Source organism: Bombina bombina, chromosome 4, assembly GCF_027579735.1.
Source record: "Bombina bombina isolate aBomBom1 chromosome 4, aBomBom1.pri, whole genome shotgun sequence".
NCBI lineage: Eukaryota > Metazoa > Chordata > Amphibia > Anura > Bombinatoridae > Bombina > Bombina bombina.
In genome coordinates, this window is record NC_069502.1 from 930,236,048 (window position 1) to 930,260,559 (window position 24,512).

The 24,512-nt window shown below is 44.9% G+C and overlaps 1 protein-coding gene across 1 annotated transcript in view; it reads right to left on the minus strand.

Annotated features, from left to right (window-relative positions):
• MTHFD1L (methylenetetrahydrofolate dehydrogenase (NADP+ dependent) 1 like) overlaps positions 1 to 24,512 on the minus strand; it is a 1,099,716-nt gene that overhangs the window by 981,604 nt on the left and 93,600 nt on the right. The window contains exon 6 of the mRNA XM_053711891.1: positions 79 to 176. Within this exon, the coding sequence (XP_053567866.1) occupies positions 79 to 176 (98 nt within the window). The remainder of the gene's footprint in view (positions 1 to 78; positions 177 to 24,512) is intronic.

Here is a 24,512-nt window from a genome sequence, read left to right on the forward strand (position 1 = left end):
TCTGCACAAAAATAATCCAAGATCTGTTGTCTATTACAAAATGTATTATCAAAATTGTTAAGGAAATATGTGACATACCTCGGTACTGGGGACAGGGGTTGAAGCTTTAAACAATGCAGATTCCACTTTTTATATTGCTGAGCTTGAATCCATCTTCGGCTGCTTTCCGCTAGATTCTTATTTGAGAAAAAAGTTTTAAATTAAAAAGAGAAATTACACATAAATAACAATACCAACTGCAAAAACATAATTTATGTAAGAATTTACCTGATAAATTAATTAATGAAAGGAATTTATCTGGTAAGCATAAATTATGTTTTCCTTCCATAAGGCAGGGAGAGTCCACGACTTCATTCCTTACTGTTGGGAAAACTATAACCAAGCTCCAGAGGACACTGAATGAATAATGGGAGGGAACAGAAAAAGGAGGCAGAACCTATTCTATGGGCACCACAGCCTGCAAAACTTTTCTCACGAAAGCTGTTTCAGCCGAAACAAACCCATCAAAATTTAGAAAAAGTGTGCAAGGACCAGGTAGCCGCCTTACAAATCTGATCCATAGAGGCTTTGTTTTTAAAAGCGCAGGAGGAAGCCAATGCTTTATAGGAATGAGTCATTATCCTCTTAGGAGGCTGTTGCACCCGCTGTCTCATGAGCTAAGGGAGTGACTCTCCTCAACCAGAAAGATAGGAAAGTCGTAGTAGCTTTCTGCCACTTACGCTTCCCCGTATAGATGACAAACAAAGAAGAAGATTGCCTGAATTATTTAGTAGCCTGGAGATAAAACTTCAAGGCATGAACCACATCTAGATTGTGAAGCAAGCATTCCTTCGCTGAAGAAGGATTAGGACACAAGGAAGGAACAACTATTTCTTGACTAATGTTACGTTCCAACACCACCTTAGGGAGGAACCCTAGTTTAGTAAGTAAAACCGCCTTAGCATGGAAAAACTAAAATTATGCTTACCTGATGATTTTCTTTTCTTCAGATGGAAAGAGTCCACAGCTGCATTGAAAACTTTTGGGAATTCAGAACCTGGCCACCAGGAGGAGGCAAAGACACCCCAGCCAAAGGCTTAAATACTACTCCCACTTCCCTCAGCCCCCAGTCATTTTGCAGAGGAACAAGGAACAATAGAAGAAATATCAGGGTGAAAAGGTGCCAGAAGAACAAAAATAAGACACGCCCCACAGAAAAAATACAGACGGGGAGCTGTGGACTCTTTCCATCTGAAGAAAAGAAAATTATCAGGTAAGCATAATTTAAGTTTTTCTTCATAAATGGAAAGAGTCCACAGCTGCATTCATTACTTTTGGGAAAACAATACCCAAGTTATAGAGGACAATGAATGCAAAAACGGGAAAGTACAAGAGGCGGCCCATTCTGAGGGCACCAGGCCTGAAAACCTCTACCCAACAAAATCCTGCTTCGTCCGAAGCCGAGAACAACTTTAAAAAAAAAGGAAAAGGCCCAAGGACACTGACCCGCAGATAGTCCACAGCCTTGCTAGAGACCGCAGGAACTAGACTCGACTGAGTAAACAGCCTCCAAGAGACACCATTGCCCAGCAGTCGGTCTCCAAACAACACATCCCTTACTAAATAAAGGGAACAAACTACCGTATTCTTCCACAAGAAGAAAAGGCAAGGAGAAAACATGATTGTTCTTGTAAAGCTCGGCTAATCCCCCTTAAGGGACTCAAGGCGCTGCTCATTTTATCAACCTCGAAAGGAGGAAAGGCTGACTAGACCTCGCCGGGGATTGAACTTGCAACCCTCGGTTTGCTACAGTGCAGAGTAGCCACAGTGCATTAGTATGCTGAGCTAGCTTCCAGCTAGCTTAAGGAACTCCAGAAAAAAAACTAAAAAGGGCACAAACACAGAGCAAAAAACCAGAGAAACCGGGTCAGGCTAACAGAGACCCAACCAGTCTCATAGAAACAATGGGAGGCAATGCCCAGACCCCATAAACAGAAACCACGGAATAAGGCTGGGAATCTGAAACAGAGGGGATCTTCCCCTAACTCAGTGCAACCGCACTCTAAAAGCAACTGATGACGAAGGTCCCCCAAGTCACAAAAAGGTAGCTCAGAATACTGAAATATTGAGAAACGAAACCTCGTGCAGCAAGCTCAGATAGGTCTGACTAACAACACCTGAAGCAAAAACACTGCACGCTGCAGTCATCTAAAAATGACTCAAACTTAAATACTTGCACGGCAAGCAGAAAGCAGCTGAAGATAGGATCCTTCAGATTGCTAAGTATCCACTAACCAGTGGGTAACGTCGCAGGCTAAGAGCCGCCAATCCTTCCCACAAATCTTGAACATGGAGAAAGGAGAAACCTCAAGAGGCTTACCGTACCTCAAATGCTCCGAGGACGAATTTAGCAGAGCAACAGATCTCAGATCCTGCTCCAACACCGGACGAGCCCAAGCGACAGATATGTCTGATAGACAGGGGGGGACAGAAAGACCCCAACCACAAGCCCCCCAGCGAATGGAAAGAAAAAGGGGGGACTCACCTACCCCAACAGAGCACGGTTGCCAACCCAATCCGCTCCTCCAAATAAGGCACTCCCAAGGAGAACCCCCTGGGACCTGGAAGAGAGAAAAGAGCAATAGATCCGTAGGAAGACCTGCCACAGCTCTCTTAGACAGTCTCTACGTAGAGAGCTCAAATTCCAACAGGTGGAACAGAGCCCACAGAGCAGCAGATGCTGCCCCTTACAGAAATAAGCCACCTGATCCAACATCTTGCACACAGGGCAGGACAAAGACCCTCCAGAGAGAGAGGAAAGCCCAGCTCATAAGGAAGACAAACTATCCCCTCAACAGGGAAGGGCACAGATAAGAACAGCGTATATGTCCACAAGACATGAAGCCATAGTATGATCAAAACACGGACCAAATGAAAAATCTAGACACCACTGTTGACCCAACAGAGAAAAGAATTCCCATAGAGGAGCATAGGTAACTAGCAGATAAACCCTTCTCCAGTCCATCCTGGAGAAAAGCTAAAATTATGGCAACCTTAACCTTATGCCAGGAAAAACCACGCTCTTCACACCAGTACAAGTAAGTCCTCCACACTTTATGGTAGATAAGACGAGTAACTGGCTTACAAGCTTGAACTAGAGTGTCAATTACACTCTCAGAAAACCCTCTCTTGGCTAAGACTAAAAGTTCAATCTCCACGCAGACACCCTCAGAGAAACATAAATTATGCTTACCTGATAATTTCCTTTTCTTCTGTGGGAGAGAGACCACAGCCGCATTCATTACTTATGGGAAACAAGAACCTGGCCACCAGGAGGAGGCAAAGACCCAAACATTCCTCCCACTTCCCCTATCCCCCAGTAATTCAGACGAGGAACAAGGAACAGTGGAAGAAGCATCAAGGTGAAAAGGTGCCAGAAGATGAACAACAACAAGAACGCCGCCAACAACACCAACAACGCCTCAAAAACAGGCGAGGGGCTGTGGACTCTTTCCCACGGAAGAAAAGGAAATTATCAGGTAAGCATAATTTATGTTTTTCTTTCTAATGGGAAAGAGTCGCATTCATTACTTATGGGAAATTTATACCCAAGCCAAAGAGGATACAGAATGCCAAGACGGGAGGGCAAGAGGCGGACCAATGAAGGCACCCACCGAAAAAAACATTCCCAGAAAACAAAGTCCTGTTTTGTCTGAAAACCGGGAACAACATCACTGAATGGAAAAAAAAAAAAAAAAAAAAAAAAAAAAAAAAACGACCCCGTGGACGCAAAACCACCCACAGTCCAAAAGGACCTGGACAGTTAACACGAGCAGATGCAACCGAGACACAGGCCTTGAAGACCCCACTCTCAGGGGCAACACCCCAGTCACAGCCCCTTAAATCGACAAGGGGAACCCGACTAACAATTCCTAGAGGGAAAACCAAACCAGACAGAAAGACCAACTCAGGCCTTCAAAAAGACAACCAAGATCCGCTCGCTTGCCTCACCTCAACATATGTCAGGGTAGAAAAAAAAAACAGCAGCAGAAAACAGGAAATGACCAGAGAGAAACAAAGGAGCCCAAGGTCCGGCGGACTCTGAAACCGCTACACGGCATGGACGAGCGTCGCCACAGATCAGGATCGCGAAGGGAAAAACCCTTACCACAGTCAAGACCCACACCCAGTCCACATAAGACTGAATATGCCTCACAAGTTAGGAAAAGCTTCCGCAGCTGAATAACAATCGAGCAAAAGACGACCATGCTAAAAGCGTGAGGGGAAGCACAGTCGCTTACCTGAAGGAACACAAAACATCATGCTCTTTCGCAACCTAGACGGTGTAGACCAAAACAACACCACTATAGGCCGTAGAGCAGCCGAAATGCATTCGAGAACCAATCCTCTCTACAACCGAAAATCCCTATGAATCCCACTCCTCCAGAGGGAGCAAAGAAACTCCTCACTCGGACCGTTAAAAGTTTGCTAGCAACCAAGGTAGAGCAGCTGCCAGGATTAAAAAGGTAAGTTTTTGAAAAAAAGAAGTGAAATGTCAATTTTGATGAATTAAAGTGCCCTTGTTTTTCATGGGATTATTAAAAACCGGGCACTAATTCATCCAAATTGATCTTCACTTTAAAGGACCATAAGATGGCTAGATCTAAGTCGACCATCCAAGCCAATAGAATGGATTCTCCGAAAAGAACACCAAGGGCCAACGTGACCCTTCTTTTTAAGGGGAAACAGAATCCCCCATATGAAAAGACCGAGAGGACGTGTCTCCAAGACACCTAAGCCATTGACCGATGAAGGCACAGGCACCGAACGCCCCAAAGGGCAGAGTGGCGGCAGACCAAAAAAGCACCCCCCGTCAGGGAAGTCTACCACAGGCCATAGGAGAAAAGTCAAGACAGACCATACAGAGTCCAACAAAAACAGGGAATAAGATCTATGAGAGACAGCCTCTCAAGCACCCACAACACCGGCAGCAAAGCAACGAACGTGCAACCACCATGTGCCGAGCAATGGTTCGCAAATGCGGAGACAAAAAAAGGGGAAAGGGCAAACAAACAGTCTAAAGTCAGATCCTAAACCTAATGAGACCAATAGGGCAAAAAAAAAACTAAGAAAAGAAGGCCCAGAAGCCCGTCCACAGGTACCCAATCTGCCAACAATTCCAAACTCCCCAAGGAGAACAATGGAACCCATCCTAACACCCAAGGGGATAACAGGGACTTGAGGGATAGCCAGAACTTGACAGAACAGAACCCTAGACTCCTCCCAAACCTACGATGAGATCCGAAAAGGGGTCAGATTTCACTAGTCAGGAACCGAGGCCACACGCCCCAAACCGGCCCAACAAGCTGGCAGACTAACTCGTTGAGGAAAAGAAAGACCTCGAACAGCAAGTACAGAAGAACCCAGGATATATACTGCGATAAAACATGCAGCCCGAATCCAAGAAGAAAGAATCCAGGACCAACAGTCCCAAGGCACGGTATACCGAGAACTGAGCACACCTCGGTTCCTGACCCCTAAGGGGCGGCAGAAACGACCGAAACATTGATGACACCACCAGAGAAACCAGGGTGAGCTGCAACCTCCAAGATCCCATCAGAGCATCAAAAGCTCCCACAAGTGGAGGTAGGAGCAACAAGACCCCTCAGTAGGACCAGACCTATAATGGCCACATTACGGCACCTAGACTCTAGGAGAACCTCCAAGAGCAGCCCAAAAAGGCCAGAACCGCACAAGAGCAGCAAGGACCGCACACCTCAGGCCGGGAATGCAAAGGGACGTGGTGGGACTCCACCGGCCCATGTCTCTGGAGCAGACTGACAGGGCCAGCCCAAGCGCCCCTTACATCCAGACCCGAAGGTCACGAGGAAAAGTGTAGTTTCTAAAAACAAACAACAAAAACAAGTGAACCAGTAGGTCCCGCCGGACCAGCCAGGCGCAACATGCGTCACTAACAATTAACAGTGCACACGCCAACTCTGGATGAAACCCAGAAACTACTTCCTTGGAAGAACTAAATCCAAGCAATCCCAGAATTCCTGTAGGAAAACAAAAGTAAATAAAGTAGACTCAGATAAAATAAACATGGGCACCCGAAGGCATCCGCCCAGAAGGAACTATGTCTCCGCAGGACCTTCCAAACAGAGACCATAACCCTCAGAAAAAAAATCTGGGAAAGCTCAAAATAGACCGACCGGAGATCAGATTATCCCCATTAATCTATACTGAAGAACCGAGCAAGAACTGAGAAGTCCCCGGACGATAAAGGAAAGGATCCCCCAATAAGTCAAAAAGATGTCTTAGTAGGACATGCAGGCTCACAATCCTATAATGAAAAGAACAAGGGGGAACAATCACCCCCAGGGGAAATATTATAGTGCCATTCACAGTCTGAACACCCGGGATAGGCAGGGACATCTTGCAGACGAATCAGAGCCAATAAAATATTAAAACGCAAATATCCCGCCATCTCCGGGGGAAACAATCCACCCTGTGTGGAGGAGACATCAAAGTCAGGGTCACCTGTGAAAGCAAAATGAGTGTGCAATTGGGAAGGCGCCTCCTGAGGAACAGAGCTCCCAGAGGCCGATGGCTCAACAGACCCAAGGTCCCCCGAGCCCGAGGGACCCGGCAAACCATGCAGGCACAAGAGACAAGTGTGGTAGACTTGCGACAACAGGGCCAAACGACAATCCTCATCAGAGGACGACTCAGAATCTGATAAGACAACAATCCTGGAATCAGAATCCTCCATGGCTAGGACTAATACAAACACACAATATTGGAAAAAACGACTGGCACCTGACACACAGTGGCTGGGGCACTCCCCACCTCCTATGACCAGACCTCAGCAGAGCAGACTCTTTCCTCCGTCACCACTTGGTCAGGAATGCGGAAGGGGAAGAAACCCCGCCCAAGCGTAAACACGCACGGACAGCAGATGCCCAGCGAAATCCAAAAGCGTGTCACCGAAAGGCGGCAAAACTAGGCCCACATAAAAGGATATGCAAGTCTAAACCAACAGGCATACACTCATAACCCTTAGTTTTTTAGTCCTAGGCCGTGCAATCACAAGCCCAGAAAAAAGCCACTATGCACTGCATAGAGTAACGCTTCATGTCTCAGCCTCAGAGCCCGTACACACATACCCAATGCAGGTTGAATCACATAAGAAACATAAGAGACCCCTTCCCTGTTCACCAATCCACCCTAAGGAGGAAATATCCCTAGATTCCAAGACCTGTACTGAAGATGCCTCAGCGAGGCCCATACTATACTGTCATAATAAATAACATTACAGACAATGTAATAAAATGAAACGATCTTACCAGAATCTACGCTGTGGAACAGGAACATGGCCCTTCAAGTGTGACGAATAGGGGCAGCGCCTCCGTCATGGACTCAAGAGAAGACAACAGGTAGCGAAGAGAAGTTCGACAACGCCAAGTGCTGAAAGGAGCTGTTATAACGAGTCGGGATGGTGTCACAGAGGAAGCTCTCACAGCATCTCCAGACTCTAACTTTCAACCAGGCCCTCCATGATAGGCTAAAAGTACTACTTATAACTCCTGTCCCATGACAAAGGGTAGCACCCTCCATAAGAGACATATTAACAATAAATAAAAGTATAACAAAAGAGAGAAAAAAAAAAAAATTCTGACACTTCTCTGCCAACCTTCTGGGACGAAAGGCAAAGAATGACTTGGGGATAGGGGAAGTGGGAGGAGTGTTTGGGCCTTTGGCTGGTGGGTCTTTGCCTCCTCCTGGTGGCCAGGTTCTTGTTTCCCATAAGTAATGAATGCGGCTGTGGACTCTTTCCCATTAGGAAGAAAATTAAGATTTTGATGAACAAAGGGACCCTGTATCAGCAGATCTCTGCGACAAGGTAACCTCCACTGAAGAGATGAGGACATCCCCACCAGATCCGCAAACCACGTCCTTCGTGGCCACAATGGAGCAATCAGAATCACAAATGCTCGCTCCTGCTTGATTCTTAACACCACACGAGGAAGCGGTAACGGAGGAAAAAGATAAACGAGTCTGAACTGCCATGGTACTGATAGGGCATCTATCGATTCCGCTTGAGGATCCCTCGACCTGTACCTGGGTAGCTTGGTATTGAGGCAGGATGCCATGAGATATATATCAGGCGTCATCCACTTGCTGCATATCTCTGCAAACACCTCGGGATGGAGAGACCATTCCCCTGGGTGAAAGGATTGCCTGCTGAGGAAGTCCGCTTCCCAGTTGTCCACACCCAGAATGTGTATCACTTACAGTGTAAATCTGAGTCTCCGCCCACTCTAGTATCTGAGATACCTCTCTCATCGCCAAGGAACTTCTCATTCCCCCCCTGATGGTTGATGTAGGCAACCAAGGTTATATTATCGGATTAGAATCTGATAAACTGGGACGAACCCAGAAGGGGCCAAGCCTTCAAGGCATTGAAGATTGCCCAGAGTTCCAAAATATTGATTGGAAGGGAGGACTCCTCCTGAGTCCACAGACCTAGTGCCTTCTTGGCACCCCAGCCGGAAAGGCTTGCGTCCGTAGTAACAATCTCCCAGGACCGTCTTAAGAAGCACGTACCTTAGGACAGATGATCTGGACAGAGCCACCAAGAGAGAGAGTCTTGAAAGGTTGTCCAGCACGATCTGTTGACAGATCTAAATGCTCGCTGTTCCATCGTCTCAGCATACATAGTTGTAAGGGTCTGAGATGGAATCTGGCAAAAGGAATGATGTCCATGCAGAAAACCATGAGTCCGATCACCTCCATACACTGAGCCACTGAGGGTCTCGAGGAGGCCTGGAGGGCAAGACATGCAGAAGTTAGCTTGCAACGTCTGATCTATGAGGAATATTCTCATGGATATGGAGTCTATTATTCTTCCCAGGAAATTCACCCTTGTACTTGAAGAGAACCCTTTTCCAAGCTTATCTTCCATACATGTGATCAAAGAAGATTGAGAAGGGAATCCAAATGTTCTTCTGCTAGACGAAAAGATGGTGCCTGTACCAAGATATCGTCCAGGTAAGGCGCTGCTACAATACCGTGTGTTCTGGCAACGGCTAGAAGAGCTCCCAGAACCTTTGTAAACATCCTTGGAGCAGTAGCTAGGCCAAATGGAAGAGCTATGAACTTGAAATGCTGGTCAAGAAGAGCAAACCTCAGGAACTGAAAAGAGAGAGAGACAGAGAGAGACAGAGAGAGCTCAGAAACCACTTTCGGTCCAGAATTGGACGAAAAGTTCCCTCCTTCTTTGGAACCATGAAAAGGTTTAAATAAACCCCCAAACCGCTCTGTTGTAGGTATCTCTCGAGAGGAGAGATCCAGCACGCAACCTAAGGCAGCCCTCTTTTCTGGTCTTGTAGACAGACGAGTAGGAATCTGCCCCTGGGCGGATGAGACTTGAAACCTATCCTGTAACCTTGAGAAACAACCTGCAGGACCCAAGGGTCCTGTACATCCTAGAACCAAGCGTCTGAAAAAAGGCAGTCTGCTCCCTACTCGATCCGATCCCGAATCGGGGGCCGCCCCTTTATGCCGATTTGTTCTCAACAGGCTTCTTAGTCTGTTTGGACTTATTCCAGGACAGAGCTGGCTTCCAGCTACCCTTGGGCTGCTTGGACTTTGATGAGGATTTGCTGACGGTGATTTGTCAGAACAAAAATTAGACAATTGCCGTCCCTTAGGCCTATTTTTCTTATCCTGCGGAAGGAAGGCACCCTTCCCTCTGGAAACCGTAGAAATAATGGAGTCCAGCCCTGGACCGAATAAAATCTTCCCTTTGAAGGAAAGAGAAAGGAGTCTGGATTTAGAAGTCATAGCCGAAGACCAAGACTTCAACCAGAGAGCCCGGCGGACTAGGACTGCAAAGCCAGAATTTGTGACATTTATGTGAATAATCTGCATATTTGTGTCACAAATGGAGTTAGCAATTATCAGAGCCTTAATTCTCTCCTGAATATCCTCAAGGGGAGTCTCCACCTCAATGAGCTCTGACAGAGAATCGCACCAGTAGGTAGCTGCTCAAGCAACCGTGGCTACAGCTGCCGCCAGTTGAAATAAAAACCCTGCATGTTGAAACATCTTCCTCAGAAAGGTTTCCATTTTCTTATCCATAGGCTCTCTGAAAAAGGAACTTAGCCAGAGTAGAAATAGCACCATCCACCTTGGGGATGGAGCCCCATAAGTCTAATTGAAAGTCAGGGACCGGGAATACATTTTTTTTTAAAGTAGACGAGGGGGGGGGGGGAGAAAAAGATCCTATTCCCATTCGTTACTAATAATGTTCACCAACTTAACTGGCACAGGAAAAGTCAGGGTGGCCTTCCTGTCTAATTTAGGGATCTTAGGTTCCTCAGGGAGAGTAGCCTCTGGAACCTCTTGCATAGACAGAACCTTCTTTAATAAAAAACGCAGATGCTCAATTTTAAATCTTAAGGAGGGTTCCTCCGTTGAAGGAGGTTTAGTAACTGAAGTCTCTGAATCAGAAAGTTCACCTTCTGAAGCTACAGAGGTTAATTCATCCTTGGATAGCTGGGACATAATAGCCAAATCCGACAAATATTTAGAAGACTAAGTCAAGAGAACTAGGTTTAACCTTTCTCTTGTGTTTGTTAGAGCGAGGCAAGGCACTTAGGGCCGCAAAAACGCCAATTGTAACTGTGTGGTAAAGTCTGCAGGAAAAAAGCTTCCTCCAGATGGAGGATTAGTTGTGCCGCGGGGAACTGCATGCGGAGTGGGTAGAGTAGAAAGGGTAGTAATCTCTCGGGATCCAGATTCCTGAGAGGTAGACTGATCAGAGAGGATGAAAGCGCTACGAGTATTAGCAGGCTTGGCTCCTTTCTTAGACTTTAGAACAGTGCTTAGTCAAATGGAAAAAAATTGAGCAGGCGGGCAAACCACGGCCTCCTTAATCAGTACAGAAGGAGCGAAACCTTTTAATGTAATATCAGAGTTCTCCATAGCTAGGATATATTCACAGACAAAAAGTAAACACTTTATTAAAAAAAAAATATAAATTTATCAGGTAAGCATAATTTTTTTTTTTCTCTTGTGGTGTATCCAGTCCACGGATTCATCCATTACTTGTGGGATATTCTCCTTCCCAAACAGGAAGCTGCAAGAGGACACCCACAGCAGAGCTGTCTATATAGCTCCTCCCATAACTGCCACTCCCAGTCATTCGACCGAAGACAAGCAAGAGAAAGGAGAAACTATAGGGTGCAGTGGTGACTGTAGTTTAAAAATAAAAAACATCTGCCTTAAAATGACAGGGCGGGCCGTGGACTGGATACACCACAAGAGAAATAAATTTATCAGGTAAGCATAAATTTTGTTTTCTCTTGTAAGGTGTATCCAGTCCACGGATTCATCCATTACTTGTGGGATACCAATACCAAAGCTATAGGACACGGATGAAGGGAGGGACAAGGCAGGCGCTTAAACGGAAGGCACCACTGCCTGTAAGACCTTTCTCCCAAAAATAGCCTCCGAAGAAGCAAAAGTATCAAATTTGTAGAATTTAGAAAAAGTATGAAGCGAAGACCAAGTCGCCGCCTTACAAATCTGTTCAACAGAAGCCTCATTCTTAAAAGCCCTGTGGAAGCTATCGCTCTAGTGGAATGAGCTGTAATTCTTTCAGGAGGCTGCTGGCCAGCAGTCTCATAAGCTAAGCGGATTATACTTCTTAGCCAAAAAGAAAGAGAAGTTGCCGAAGCCTTTTGGCCTCTCCTTTGTCCAGAGTAGACCACAAACAAAGCAGATGTTTGACGAAAATCCTTCGTAGCTTGTAAATAAAATTTTAAAGCACGAACCACATCAAGATTGTGTAATAGACGTTCCTTCTTTGAAGAAGGATTAGGACAAAGTGAAGGAACAACAATCTCCTGATCTGAGATGTAGGCGGGCAAACGGCACTATGTCCATTGCCGCTACCATTAGGCCGATTACTTCCATACACTGAGCCACTGAAGGGCGAGAAGTGGAATAAAGAACACTGCAGGAATTTAGAAGTTTTGACAACCTGGCCTCTGTCAGGTAAATCTTTATTTCTACAGAATCTATCAGAGTTCCCAGGAAGGAAACTCTTGTGAGAGGGGATAGGGAACTCTTTTCTTCGTTCACCTTCCACCCATGAGACCTCAGGAATGCCAGAACAATGTCCGTATGGGACCTAGCGATTTGAAAATTCGACGCCTGTATCAGAATGTCGTCTAGGTAAGGGGCTACTGCTATACCCCGCGGTCTTAGGACCGCTAGGAGTGACCCTAGAACCTTCGTAAAGATTCTTGGTGCCGTGGCTAACCCAAAGGGAAGAGCCACAAACTGGTAATGCCTGTCTAGGAAGGCAAACCTGAGAAACCGATGATGATCTCTGTGTATCAGAATGTGAAGATAAGCATCCTTTAAGTCCACGGTAGTCATATATTGACCCTCCTGGATCATAGGTAGGATGGTTCGAATAGTCTCCATCTTGAAGGATGGGACCCTGAGAAATTTGTTTAAGATCTTGAGATCTAAGATTGGTCTGAATGTTGGGAACTTGGGAACTACAAACAGATTTGAATAGAAGCCTTGCCCCTGTTCCTCCTTTGGAACTGGGTGAATCACTCCCATAACTAGGAGGTCTTGAACACAATGTAAGAATGCCTCTCTCTTTATCTGGTTTGCAGATAATTGTGAGAGATGAAATCTCCCTTTAGGGGAAGAAGCTTTGAAATCCAGAAGATATCCCTGGGACACAATTTCCAACGCCCAGGGATCCTGGACATCTCTTGCCCAAGCCTGGGCGAAGAGAGAAAGACTGCCCCTACTAGATCCGTTTCCGGATCGGGGGCTGATCCTTCATACTGTCTAAAAGGCAGCAGCAGGTTTTTTGGCCTGCTTTCCCTTGTTCCAAGCCTGGTTAGGTCTCCAGACCGGCTTGGATTGGGCAAAATTTCCCTCTTGTTTTGTATTAGAGGAAGTTGAAGCTACGCCACTCTTGAAGTTTCAAAAAGAAGGAAAATTAGTCTGTTTGGTCCTTAATTTGTTGGACCTATCCTGAGGAAGGGTATCAGAAATGATCTCCTTCAGACCAGGCCCGAATAGGGTCTGCCCCTTGAAGGGAATGTTGAGAAGCTTAGACTTTGAAGTAACGTCAGCTGACCAGGATTTAAGCCATAGCGCCCTACGCGCCTGAATAGCAAAACCTGCATTTTTAGCCGTTGGCTTGGTTAAATGAACAACAGCGTCAGAAACAAATGAATTGGCTAGCTTAAGAGCTTTAAGCTTGTCAAGGATATCATCCAACGGGGTTTCTACCTGTAGAGCCTCTTCTGGTTTGAGTCTCTAGAAGGCCGCAGCAGCAGTGACTGGGGCAATGCATGCAAGGGGCTGGAGAATAAAACCTTGTTGAATAAAATTTTTCTTAAGGTAACCCTCTAATTTTTTTGTCCATTGGATCTAGAAAAGCACAACTGTCCTCGACCGGGATAGTTGTACGCTTCGCTAGGGTAGAGACTGCTCCCTCCACCTTAGGGACCGTTTGCCACAAGTCCCATGTAGCGGCATCTATAGGAAACATCTTTTTAAAAACAGGAGGGGGAGAGAACGGTACACCTGGTCTATCCCATTCCTTAGTAATAATTTCTGAAAACCTCTTAGGGATTGGAAAAACATCAGTGTAAACAGGCACTGCATAGTATTTATCCAATTTACACAATTTTTCTGGGACTAGAATGGCGTCACAGTCATCCAGAGTTGCTAAAACCTCCCCGAGCAACACGCAGAGGTGTTCAAGCTTAAATTTAAATGTAGACATATCAGAATCAGGTTGAAGTGTCTTCCCTGAATCACAAAAATCACCCACAGATAGAAGCTCTCCTGCTTCGGCTTCTGCACATTGTGAGGGTATATCAGACATAGCTACTAAAGCGTCAGAGAGCTCTGTATTTGTTCTAGCCCCAGAGCTGTCTCGCTTTCCTTGTAACCCTGGCAGTTTGGACAATACCTCTGTAAGGGTATGATTCATAACTGCCGCCATGTCTTGTAAGGTATACGCAATGGGCGCGCTAGATGTACTTGGCGTCCCTTGAGCGGGAGTTATAGGTTCTGACACGTGGGGAGAGTTAGACGGCATAACTTCCCCCTTGTCAATTTCCTCTGGTGATAAATCTTTTAAAGCCATAATATGGTCTTTATAATTTATAGTAAGATCAGTGCATTTGGCACACATTCTAAGAGGGGGTTCCACAATGGCTTCTAAACATAATGAACAAGGAGTTTCCTCTATGTCAGACATGTTTAACAGACTAGTAATGAGACCAGCAAGCTTGAAAAACACTTTAATAAATGTGAAAAAGCAGAATATAAAAAAACGGTACTGTGCCTTTAAGGGAAAAAAACAATCACGTAAACTGCAAAACAGTGAAAAAAAGCAGTAAACTCTACGAAATTTTTACAGTGTGGATAATAGACTAAAATAGCATTGCACCCACTTGCAAATGGATGATTAACCCCTCAGGCTCAAAAACGAATCAGAAAAACGGTAAAACCGTTATAAACAGTCACAAGCAAACTGCCACAGCTCTACTGTGGCTCCTACATGCCCTTAAAACGACTTTTGTAGCAACAAAAACCTTTTACAGAGGTCCTATATGTCAGGGGACTCCTTCAGGGAAGCTGGATGTCTCAGACTGCAAAAACTACTGCGCAATTAGAGCGTGATAATAGGCCCCTCCCACCAAGCACTCAAAGTGAAAGGGCCATAAATAACTACTCCTAGGAGAAATCTAATCAGCCATGTGGAAAACTAGGCCCCAAATAAAGATTTATCACCTTCAGTAAAAAACGTTTTTTATATCTCATGCAAACGTTTTACATACTAAGTAATAAGCGCAATAAACATGAATAACAGAATTTATGTTTACCTGATAAATTACTTTCTCCAACGGTGTGTCCGGTCCACGGCGTCATCCTTACTTGTGGGGATATTCTCTTCCCCAACAGGAAATGGCAAAGAGCCCAGCAAAGCTGGTCACATGATCCCTCCTAGGCTCCGCCTACCCCAGTCATTCGACCGACGTTAAGGAGGAATATTTGCATAGGAGAAACCATATGGTACCGTGGTGACTGTAGTTAAAGAAAATAAATTATCAGACCTGATTAAAAAAACCAGGGCGGGCCGTGGACCGGACACACCGTTGGAGAAAGTAATTTATCAGGTAAACATAAATTCTGTTTTCTCCAACATAGGTGTGTCCGGTCCACGGCGTCATCCTTACTTGTGGGAACCAATACCAAAGCTTTAGGACACGGATGAAGGGAGGGAGCAAATCAGGTCACCTAAATGGAAGGCACCACGGCTTGCAAAACCTTTCTCCCAAAAATAGCCTCAGAAGAAGCAAAAGTATCAAACTTGTAAAATTTGGTAAAAGTGTGCAGTGAAGACCAAGTCGCTGCCCTACATATCTGATCAACAGAAGCCTCGTTCTTGAAGGCCCATGTGGAAGCCACAGCCCTAGTGGAATGAGCTGTGATTCTTTCGGGAGGCTGCCGTCCGGCAGTCTCGTAAGCCAATCTGATGATGCTTTTAATCCAAAAAGAGAGAGAGGTAGAAGTTGCTTTTTGACCTCTCCTTTTACCGGAATAAACAACAAACAAGGAAGATGTTTGTCTAAAATCCTTTGTAGCATCTAAATAGAATTTTAGAGCGCGAACAACATCCAAATTGTGCAACAAACGTTCCTTCTTTGAAACTGGTTTCGGACACAGAGAAGGTACGATAATCTCCTGGTTAATGTTTTTGTTAGAAACAACTTTTGGAAGAAAACCAGGTTTAGTACGTAAAACCACCTTATCTGCATGGAACACCAGATAAGGAGGAGAACACTGCAGAGCAGATAATTCTGAAACTCTTCTAGCAGAAGAAATTGCCACTAAGAACAAAACTTTCCAAGATAATAACTTAATATCAACGGAATGCAAGGGTTCAAACGGAACCCCCTGAAGAACTGAAAGAACTAAATTGAGACTCCAAGGAGGAGTCAAAGGTTTGTAAACAGGCTTAATTCTAACCAGAGCCTGAACAAAGGCTTGAACATCTGGCACAGCGGCCAGCTTTTTGTGAAGTAACACAGACAAGGCAGAAATCTGTCCCTTCAGGGAACTTGCAGATAATCCTTTTTCCAATCCTTCTTGAAGGAAGGATAGAATCCTAGGAATCTTAACCTTGTCCCAAGGGAATCCTTTAGATTCACACCAACAGATATATTTTTTCCAAATTTTGTGGTAAATCTTTCTAGTTACAGGCTTTCTGGCCTGAACAAGAGTATCGATAACAGAATCTGAGAATCCTCGCTTCGATAAGATCAAGCGTTCAATCTCCAAGCAGTCAGCTGGAGTGAAACCAGATTCGGATGTTCGAACGGACCCTGAACAAGAAGGTCTCGTCTCAAAGGTAGCTTCCAAGGAGGAGCCGATGACATATTCACCAGATCTGCGTACCAAGTCCTGCGTGGCCACGCAGGAGCTATCAAGATCACCGACGCCCTCTCCTGATTGATCCTGGCTACCAGCCTGGGGATGAGAGGAAACGGCGGGAACACATAAGCTAGTTTGAAGGTCCAAGGTGCTACTAGTGCATCCACTAGAGCCGCCTTGGGATCCCTGGATCTGGACCCGTAGCAAGGAACTTTGAAGTTCTGACGAGAGGCCATCAGATCCATGTCTGGAATGCCCCACAGCTGAGTGACTTGGGCAAAGATTTCCGGATGGAGTTCCCACTCCCCCGGATGCAATGTCTGACGACTCAGAAAATCCGCTTCCCAATTTTCCACTCCTGGGATGTGGATAGCAGACAGGTGGCAGGAGTGAGACTCCGCCCATAGAATGATTTTGGTCACTTCTTCCATCGCCAGGGAACTCCTTGTTCCCCCCTGATGGTTGATGTACGCAACAGTTGTCATGTTGTCTGATTGAAACCGTATGAACTTGGCCCTCGCTAGCTGAGGCCAAGCCTTGAGAGCATTGAATATCGCTCTCAGTTCCAGAATATTTATCGGTAGAAGAGATTCTTCCCGAGACCAAAGACCCTGAGCTTTCAGGGAACCCCAGACCGCGCCCCAGCCCATCAGACTGGCGTCGGTCGTGACAATGACCCACTCTGGTCTGCGGAATGTCATCCCTCGTGACAGGTTGTCCAGGGACAGCCACCAACGGAGTGAGTCTCTGGTCCTCTGATTTACTTGTATCTTCGGAGACAAGTCTGTATAGTCCCCATTCCACTGACTGAGCATGCACAGTTGTAATGGTCTTAGATGAATGCGTGCAAAAGGAACTATGTCCATTGCCGCTACCATCAACCCGATCACTTCCATGCACTGAGCTATGGAAGGAAGAGGAACGGAATGAAGTATCCGACAAGAGTCTAGAAGTTTTGTTTTTCTGGCCTCTGTCAGAAAAATCCTCATTTCTAAGGAGTCTATTATTGTTCCCAAGAAGGGAACCCTTGTTGACGGAGATAGAGAACTCTTTTCCACGTTCACTTTCCATCCGTGAGATCTGAGAAAGGCCAGGACAATGTCCGTGTGAGCCTTTGCTTGAGGAAGGGACGACGCTTGAATCAGAATGTCGTCCAAGTAAGGTACTACAGCAATGCCCCTTGGTCTTAGCACAGCTAGAAGGGACCCTAGTACCTTTGTGAAAATCCTTGGAGCAGTGGCTAATCCGAAAGGAAGCGCCACGAACTGGTAATGTTTGTCCAGGAATGCGAACCTCAGGAACCGATGATGTTCCTTGTGGATAGGAATATGTAGATACGCATCCTTTAAATCCACCGTGGTCATGAATTGACCTTCCTGGATGGAAGGAAGAATAGTTCGAATGGTTTCCATCTTGAACGATGGAACCTTGAGAAACTTGTTTAAGATCTTGAGATCTAAGATTGGTCTGAACGTTCCCTCTTTTTTGGGAACTATAAACAGATTGGAGTAGAACCCCATCCCTTGTTCTCTTAATGGAACGGGATGAATCACTCCCATTTTTAACAGGTCTTCTACACAATGTAAGAATGCCTGTCTGTTTATGTGGTCTGAAGACAACTGAGACCTGTGGAACCTCCCCCTTGGGGGAAGTCCCTTGAATTCCAGAAGATAACCTTGGGAGACTATTTCTAGCGCCCAAGGATCCAGAACATCTCTTGCCCAAGCCTGAGCGAAGAGAGAGAGTCTGCCCCCCACCAGATCCGGTCCCGGATCGGGGGCCAACATTTCATGCTGTCTTGGTAGCAGTGGCAGGTTTCTTGGCCTGCTTTCCCTTGTTCCAGCCTTGCATTGGTCTCCAAGCTGGCTTGGCTTGAGAAGTATTACCCTCTTGCTTAGAGGACGTAGCACTTTGGGCTGGTCCGTTTCTACGAAAGGGACGAAAATTAGGTTTATTTTTTGCCTTGAAAGGCCGATCCTGAGGAAGGGCGTGGCCCTTACCCCCAGTGATATCCGAGATAATCTCTTTCAAGTCAGGGCCAAACAGCGTTTTCCCCTTGAAAGGAATGTTAAGTAGCTTGTTTTTGGAAGACGCATCAGCCGACCAAGATTTCAACCAAAGCGCTCTGCGCGCCACAATAGCAAACCCAGAATTCTTAGCCGCTAACCTAGCCAATTGCAAAGTGGCGTCTAGGGTGAAAGAATTAGCCAATTTGAGAGCATTGATTCTGTCCATAATCTCCTCATAAGGAGGAGAATCACTGTTGACCGCCTTTATCAGCTCATCGAACCAGAAACATGCGGCTGTAGCGACAGGGACAATGCATGAAATTGGTTGTAGAAGGTAACCCTGCTGAACAAACATCTTTTTAAGCAAACCTTCTAATTTTTTATCCATAGGATCTTTGAAAGCACAACTATCCTCTATGGGTTGCGTTTGTTTAAAGTGGAAACCGCTCCCTCGACCTTGGGGACTGTCTGCCATAAGTCCTTTCTGGGGTCGACCATAGGAAACAATTTTTTAAATATGGGGGGAGGGACGAAAGGAATACCAGGCCTTTCCCATTCTTTATTAACAATGTCCGCCACCCGCTTGGGTATAGGAAAAGCTTCTGGGAGCCCCGGCACCTCTAGGAACTTGTCCATTTTACATAGTTTCTCTGGGATGACCAACTTGTCACAATCATCCAGAGTGGATAATACCTCCTTAAGCAGAATGCGGAGATGTTCCAACTTAAATTTAAATGCAATCACATCAGGTTCAGCTTGTTGAGAAATGTTCCCTGAATCAGTAATTTCTCCCTCAGACAAAACCTCCCTGGCCCCATCAGACTGAGTTAGGGGCCCTTCAGAAATATTAATATCAGCGTCGTCATGCTCTTCAGTATCTAAAACAGAGCAGTCGCGCTTACGCTGATAAGTGTTCATTTTGGCTAAAATGTTTTTGACAGAATTATCCATTACAGCCGTTAATTGTTACATAGTAAGGAGTATTGGCGCGCTAGATGTACTAGGGGCCTCCTGAGTGGGCAAGACTCGTGTAGACGAAGGAGGGAATGATGCAGTACCATGCTTACTCCCCTCACTTGAGGAATCATCTTGGGCATCATTGTCATTGTCACATAAATCGCATTTATTTAAATGAATAGGAATTCTGGCTTCCCCACATTCAGAACACAGTCTATCTGGTAGTTCAGACATGTTAAACAGGCATAAACTTGATAACAAGTACAAAAAACGTTTTAAAATTAAACCGTTACTGTCACTTTAAATTTTAAACTGAACACACTTTATTACTGCAAATGCGAAAAAACATGAAGGAATTGTTCAAAATTTACCAAATTTTCACCACAGTGTCTTAAAGCCTTAAAAGTATTGCACACCAAATTTGGAAGCTTTAACCCTTAAAATAACGGAACCGGAGCCGTTTTGAACTTTAACCCCTTTACAGTCCCTGGTATCTGCTTTGCTGAGACCCAACCAAGCCCCAAGGGGAATACGATACCAAATGACGCCTTCAGAAAGTCTTTTCTAAGTATCAGAGCTCCTCTCACATGCGACTGCATGCCATGCCTCTCAAAAACAAGTGCGCAACACCGGCGCGAAAATGAGGCTCTGCCTATGCTTTGGGAAAGCCCCTAAAGAATAAGGTGTCTAAAACAGTGCCTGCCGATATTATTATATCAAAATACCCAGATAAAATGATTCCTCAAGGCTAAATATGTGTTAATAATCAATCGATTTAGCCCAAAAAAAGTCTACAGTCTTAATAAGCCCTTTTTGAAGCCCTTATTTACAATCGTAATAAACATGGCTTACCGGATCCCAGAGGGAAAATGACAGCTTCCAGCATTACATCGTCTTGTTAGAATGTGTCATACCTCAAGCAGCAAGAGACTGCTCACTGTTCCCCCAACTGAAGTTAATTGCTCTCAACAGTCCTGTGTGGAACAGCCATGGATTTTAGTGACGGTTGCTAAAATCATTTTCCTCATACAAACAGAAATCTTCATCTCTTTTCTGTTTCTGAGTAAATAGTACATACCAGCACTATTTCAAAATAACAAACTCTTGATTGAATAATAAAAACTACAGTTAAACACTAAAAAACTCTAAGCCATCTCCGTGGAGATGTTGCCTGTACAACGGCAAAGAGAATGACTGGGGTAGGCGGAGCCTAGGAGGGATCATGTGACCAGCTTTGCTGGGCTCTTTGCCATTTCCTGTTGGGGAAGAGAATATCCCCACAAGTAAGGATGACGCCGTGGACCGGACACACCTATGTTGGAGAAATTACCCTTTACTGCAAGCATGATCCCAGTCTTTTGTTAAATCACTGTAATCAGGCTTACCTTAAATATAACAGGCACTGTCAGCATTTTCTAGACCTTATCTCTCTAGAAAAAAATATACTGAACATACCTCAGAGCAGGTAATCCTGCCGGCCATTCCCCCAGCTGAAGTTTTCCCATACTCTTCAGTTATGTGAGAGAAGTTAGCAGTGGACCTTAGTTACAACCTGCTAAGATCATCAAAAACCTCAGGCAGAACTCTTCTTCTAATTTCTGCCTGAGGTAAAAACAGTACAACGCGGTACCGTTTAAAAATAACAAACTTTTGATTAAAGATAAACTACACTAATTCACCACATATCTCTTGATACTTCCTTTCTTGCCGAGAGCTGCAAGAGAATGACTGGGAGTGGCAGTTAGGGGAGGAGCTATATAGACAGCTCTGCTGTGGGTGTCCTCTTGCCGCTTCCTGTTGGGAAGGAGAATATCCCACAAGTAATGGATGAATCCGTGGACTGGATACACCTTACAAGAGAAAACAGCACCTTTATAATCCCAATGGCTGGGGCACTCACCACCTCCTAGACCCAGACAGCTAACAGAGAAAACGCTCTCCTGGAAGCGATGTTAGCAGCAAGATTGTAGGGAAAAAAACGAAAAGGCCGCACCCAGTCACGTAGTGAGTAGGACAGGACTTCCCCGGCTAAGAAAAAGGAGCCAAGCTATTATGAGCTGCTCAACACTCAAAAACGAAAGTGAAACCTGTTTGTTCCAAGCCAAAAGCACACAGTCTAATGAGCACAAAAAACTCACATAAAGCAGTTATTAACCCCTTGCTGTTCAAATAATCTCCCTGAAGGAGATATTAACCATTGATCCTATTGAGGCATAAAGGAGCCACACTGTGACCCTGTATAGCAATGTATACATAAAAACGATCTTACCTCCAGGATCCATGCTGTGGAACAGGCACAGTCTCTCAAGTGAGACAGTCTCGCAGCGATGCCTCTGACATGGACTTAAGTGTGTAACAGCAAGCAGTGAAACTAGTCAACAATGATTGCCCGGGGCTGTTAGTCGGCAGTCTGGATGGGTTCGCAGAAAAACTTGTCCAGCATCTCCAGACTAACTCATCAATACTCTCACTGAGAGGTTGACATGACTACTTAAATCTCCAGTCTTTTCTCTGAATGGAACATACCCTTTACAAGACTATCCAAATCTTCTGACACTTCTCTGCCACCTCCTATAGTGACAAAAGGCAAAGAATGACTGGGGGATAGGGGAAGAGGGAGGGATATTTAAGCCTTTGGCTGGGTGTCTTTGCCTCCTCCTGGTGGCCAGGTGTTGTATTTCCCAACAGTAAGGAATGAAGTCATGGACACTCACTGCCTTATGGAAAACTTTTTTGCAGTCAAATAAATCACCTAAAATGCTTGTGTCAGACTAATAGAAAAAAATAGGTTTATGTTAAATTAAAGTACATCTGGTTGGAAAACATTACCATGGAACTGGTAATTGAGAGCATGACTATAGATAGGGGACCATATATAAATCAAGATCCTAAAATATATGGACTATGTATATAACAATGCAGTACAAGACACACACTACAGATTAGTATTTTAAAACAGAAAAATATAGTATATAAAGGACCTGATGCAGGAACTTCTAATCTTTTCATGGATGCCAGACCCTTGTCTATTAACTGTAATTGTCAAAAACTCAACCTCTAAATTCCAGCATTGTGTCTCCTCCTCCCAGACAAGGGGGAAAAAATAGAAATCTCACCCACAAGTACTGCAGCCTTTACACCTTGTATCTCGGTCTAAATGTTGGTTATTAAATTATTGACTACATAAGAGAGTCAGAAAATATCCATAGAGACATAAACCAGAAAGTGGACACACTTTTAACTTTAACTCCAAAATGGTTATTGCACACAGTGTTGAAGATAAATAACAAAGCAGAGAATAATACAAAATGTAAGAACTGTTTAACCCAGGGCTGCACTTGTTCCCATATAATAATCATATTGTTCATAGAAATACAGCAGACATTGAAGATTAAGCCCAGTTATTAGTTCCAAAGAGAAATTCTAGAAAAGGAAATTTATGCTTACCTGATAAATTTGTTTCTTTTACGATATGACGAGAAAGACCTGTCTTAGAAAATGACAGGGTGGGCCGTGGACTCGTCATATCGTAAAAGAAATAAATTTATCAGGTAAGCATAAATTTCCTTTTCTTTTACAAGATATGACGAGTCCACGGATTTCATCCTTACTTATGGGATACAATACCAAAGCTATAGGACACGGATGAAAGGGAGGGACAAGACAGGAACCTAAAACGGAAGGCACCACTGCTTGAAGAACCTTTCTCCCAAAAACCGCCTCAGACGAGGCAAAATAATCAAATTTGTAAAATTTGGAAAAAGTGTGAAGAGACGACCAAGTTGCAGCCTTGCAAATCTTTTCAACAGAAGCATCGTTCTTAAATGCCCATGAGGAAGCCACAGCTCTAGTAGAATGAGCTGTACTTTGTTCAGTAGGCTGCTGTCCAGCAGTCTCATAGGCAACACGGATGATACTCCTCAGCCAAAGAGAAAGAGAGGTAGCCGTAGCCTTCTGACCCCTGAGCTTCCCAGCAAACACAACAAATAATGAAGATGTTTGACGAAAATCCTTAGTTGCCTGCAAGTAGAACTTCAAGGCACGGACTACGTCCAAATTATGTAACAAACGCTCCTTCTTAGAGTAAGGGTTAGGACATAAGGAAGGAACAACAATTTCCTGATTAATATTCTTGTTAGAAACAACCTTGGGAAGAAAACCAGGTTTGGTGCATAACACCACCTTATCAGCATGAAAACTAAGATAAGGTGAATCACATTGTAATGCCGAAAGCTCAGAAACTCTGCGAGCAGAAGAAATGGCAACCAAAAAGAAAACTTTCCAAGATAATAGCTTGATATCTACGGAATGCATGGGTTCAAACGGAACCCCTTGAAGAACTCTAAGAACTAAATTCAAACTCCAAGGAGGAGCAATTGGTCTAAACACAGGCCTGATTAGAGTCAGAGCATAACAAAAAGATTGAACATCTGGAACATCTGCCAGACGCTTGTGTAGCAAAATAGACAAAGCAGAAATCTGTCCCTTTAAAGGAACTTGCCGACAACCCTTTCTCCAATCCTTCTTGGAGAAAAGATAAAATCCTAGGAATCCATGAGTAGCCCTTGGATTCCCACCAATAAAGATATTTACTCCATATCTTATGGTAAATATTTCTAGTAACAGGCTTACGTGCTTGAATCAAAGTATCAATGCCCGCATCAGAGAACCCCCGCTTAGATAAAATCAAGCGTTTAATCTCCAAGCAGTCAGCTGTAGAGAAAGTAGATTCGGATGATGGAAGAGTCACTGAAGAAGAAGGTCCTGCCTCAATGGAAGCTTCCACGGTGGCAGAGATGACATGTCCACCAGATCGACATACCAAGTCCTGCGAGGACACGCAGGAGCGATTAGAATCACTGATGCCCTCTCCTGTTTAATCCGGGCAATCACCCGGGGAAGGAGGGCAAACGGTGGAAACACATAAGCTAGGTTGAACGACCAAGGCACTGCCAAGGCATCTTTCAGTTCGGCCTGAGGATCCCTGGACATGGATCCGTATCTTGGAAGCTTGGCATTCTGACGAGACGCCATCAGATCCAATTCCGGTCTGCCCCACCTGAGAATTAGGGATGC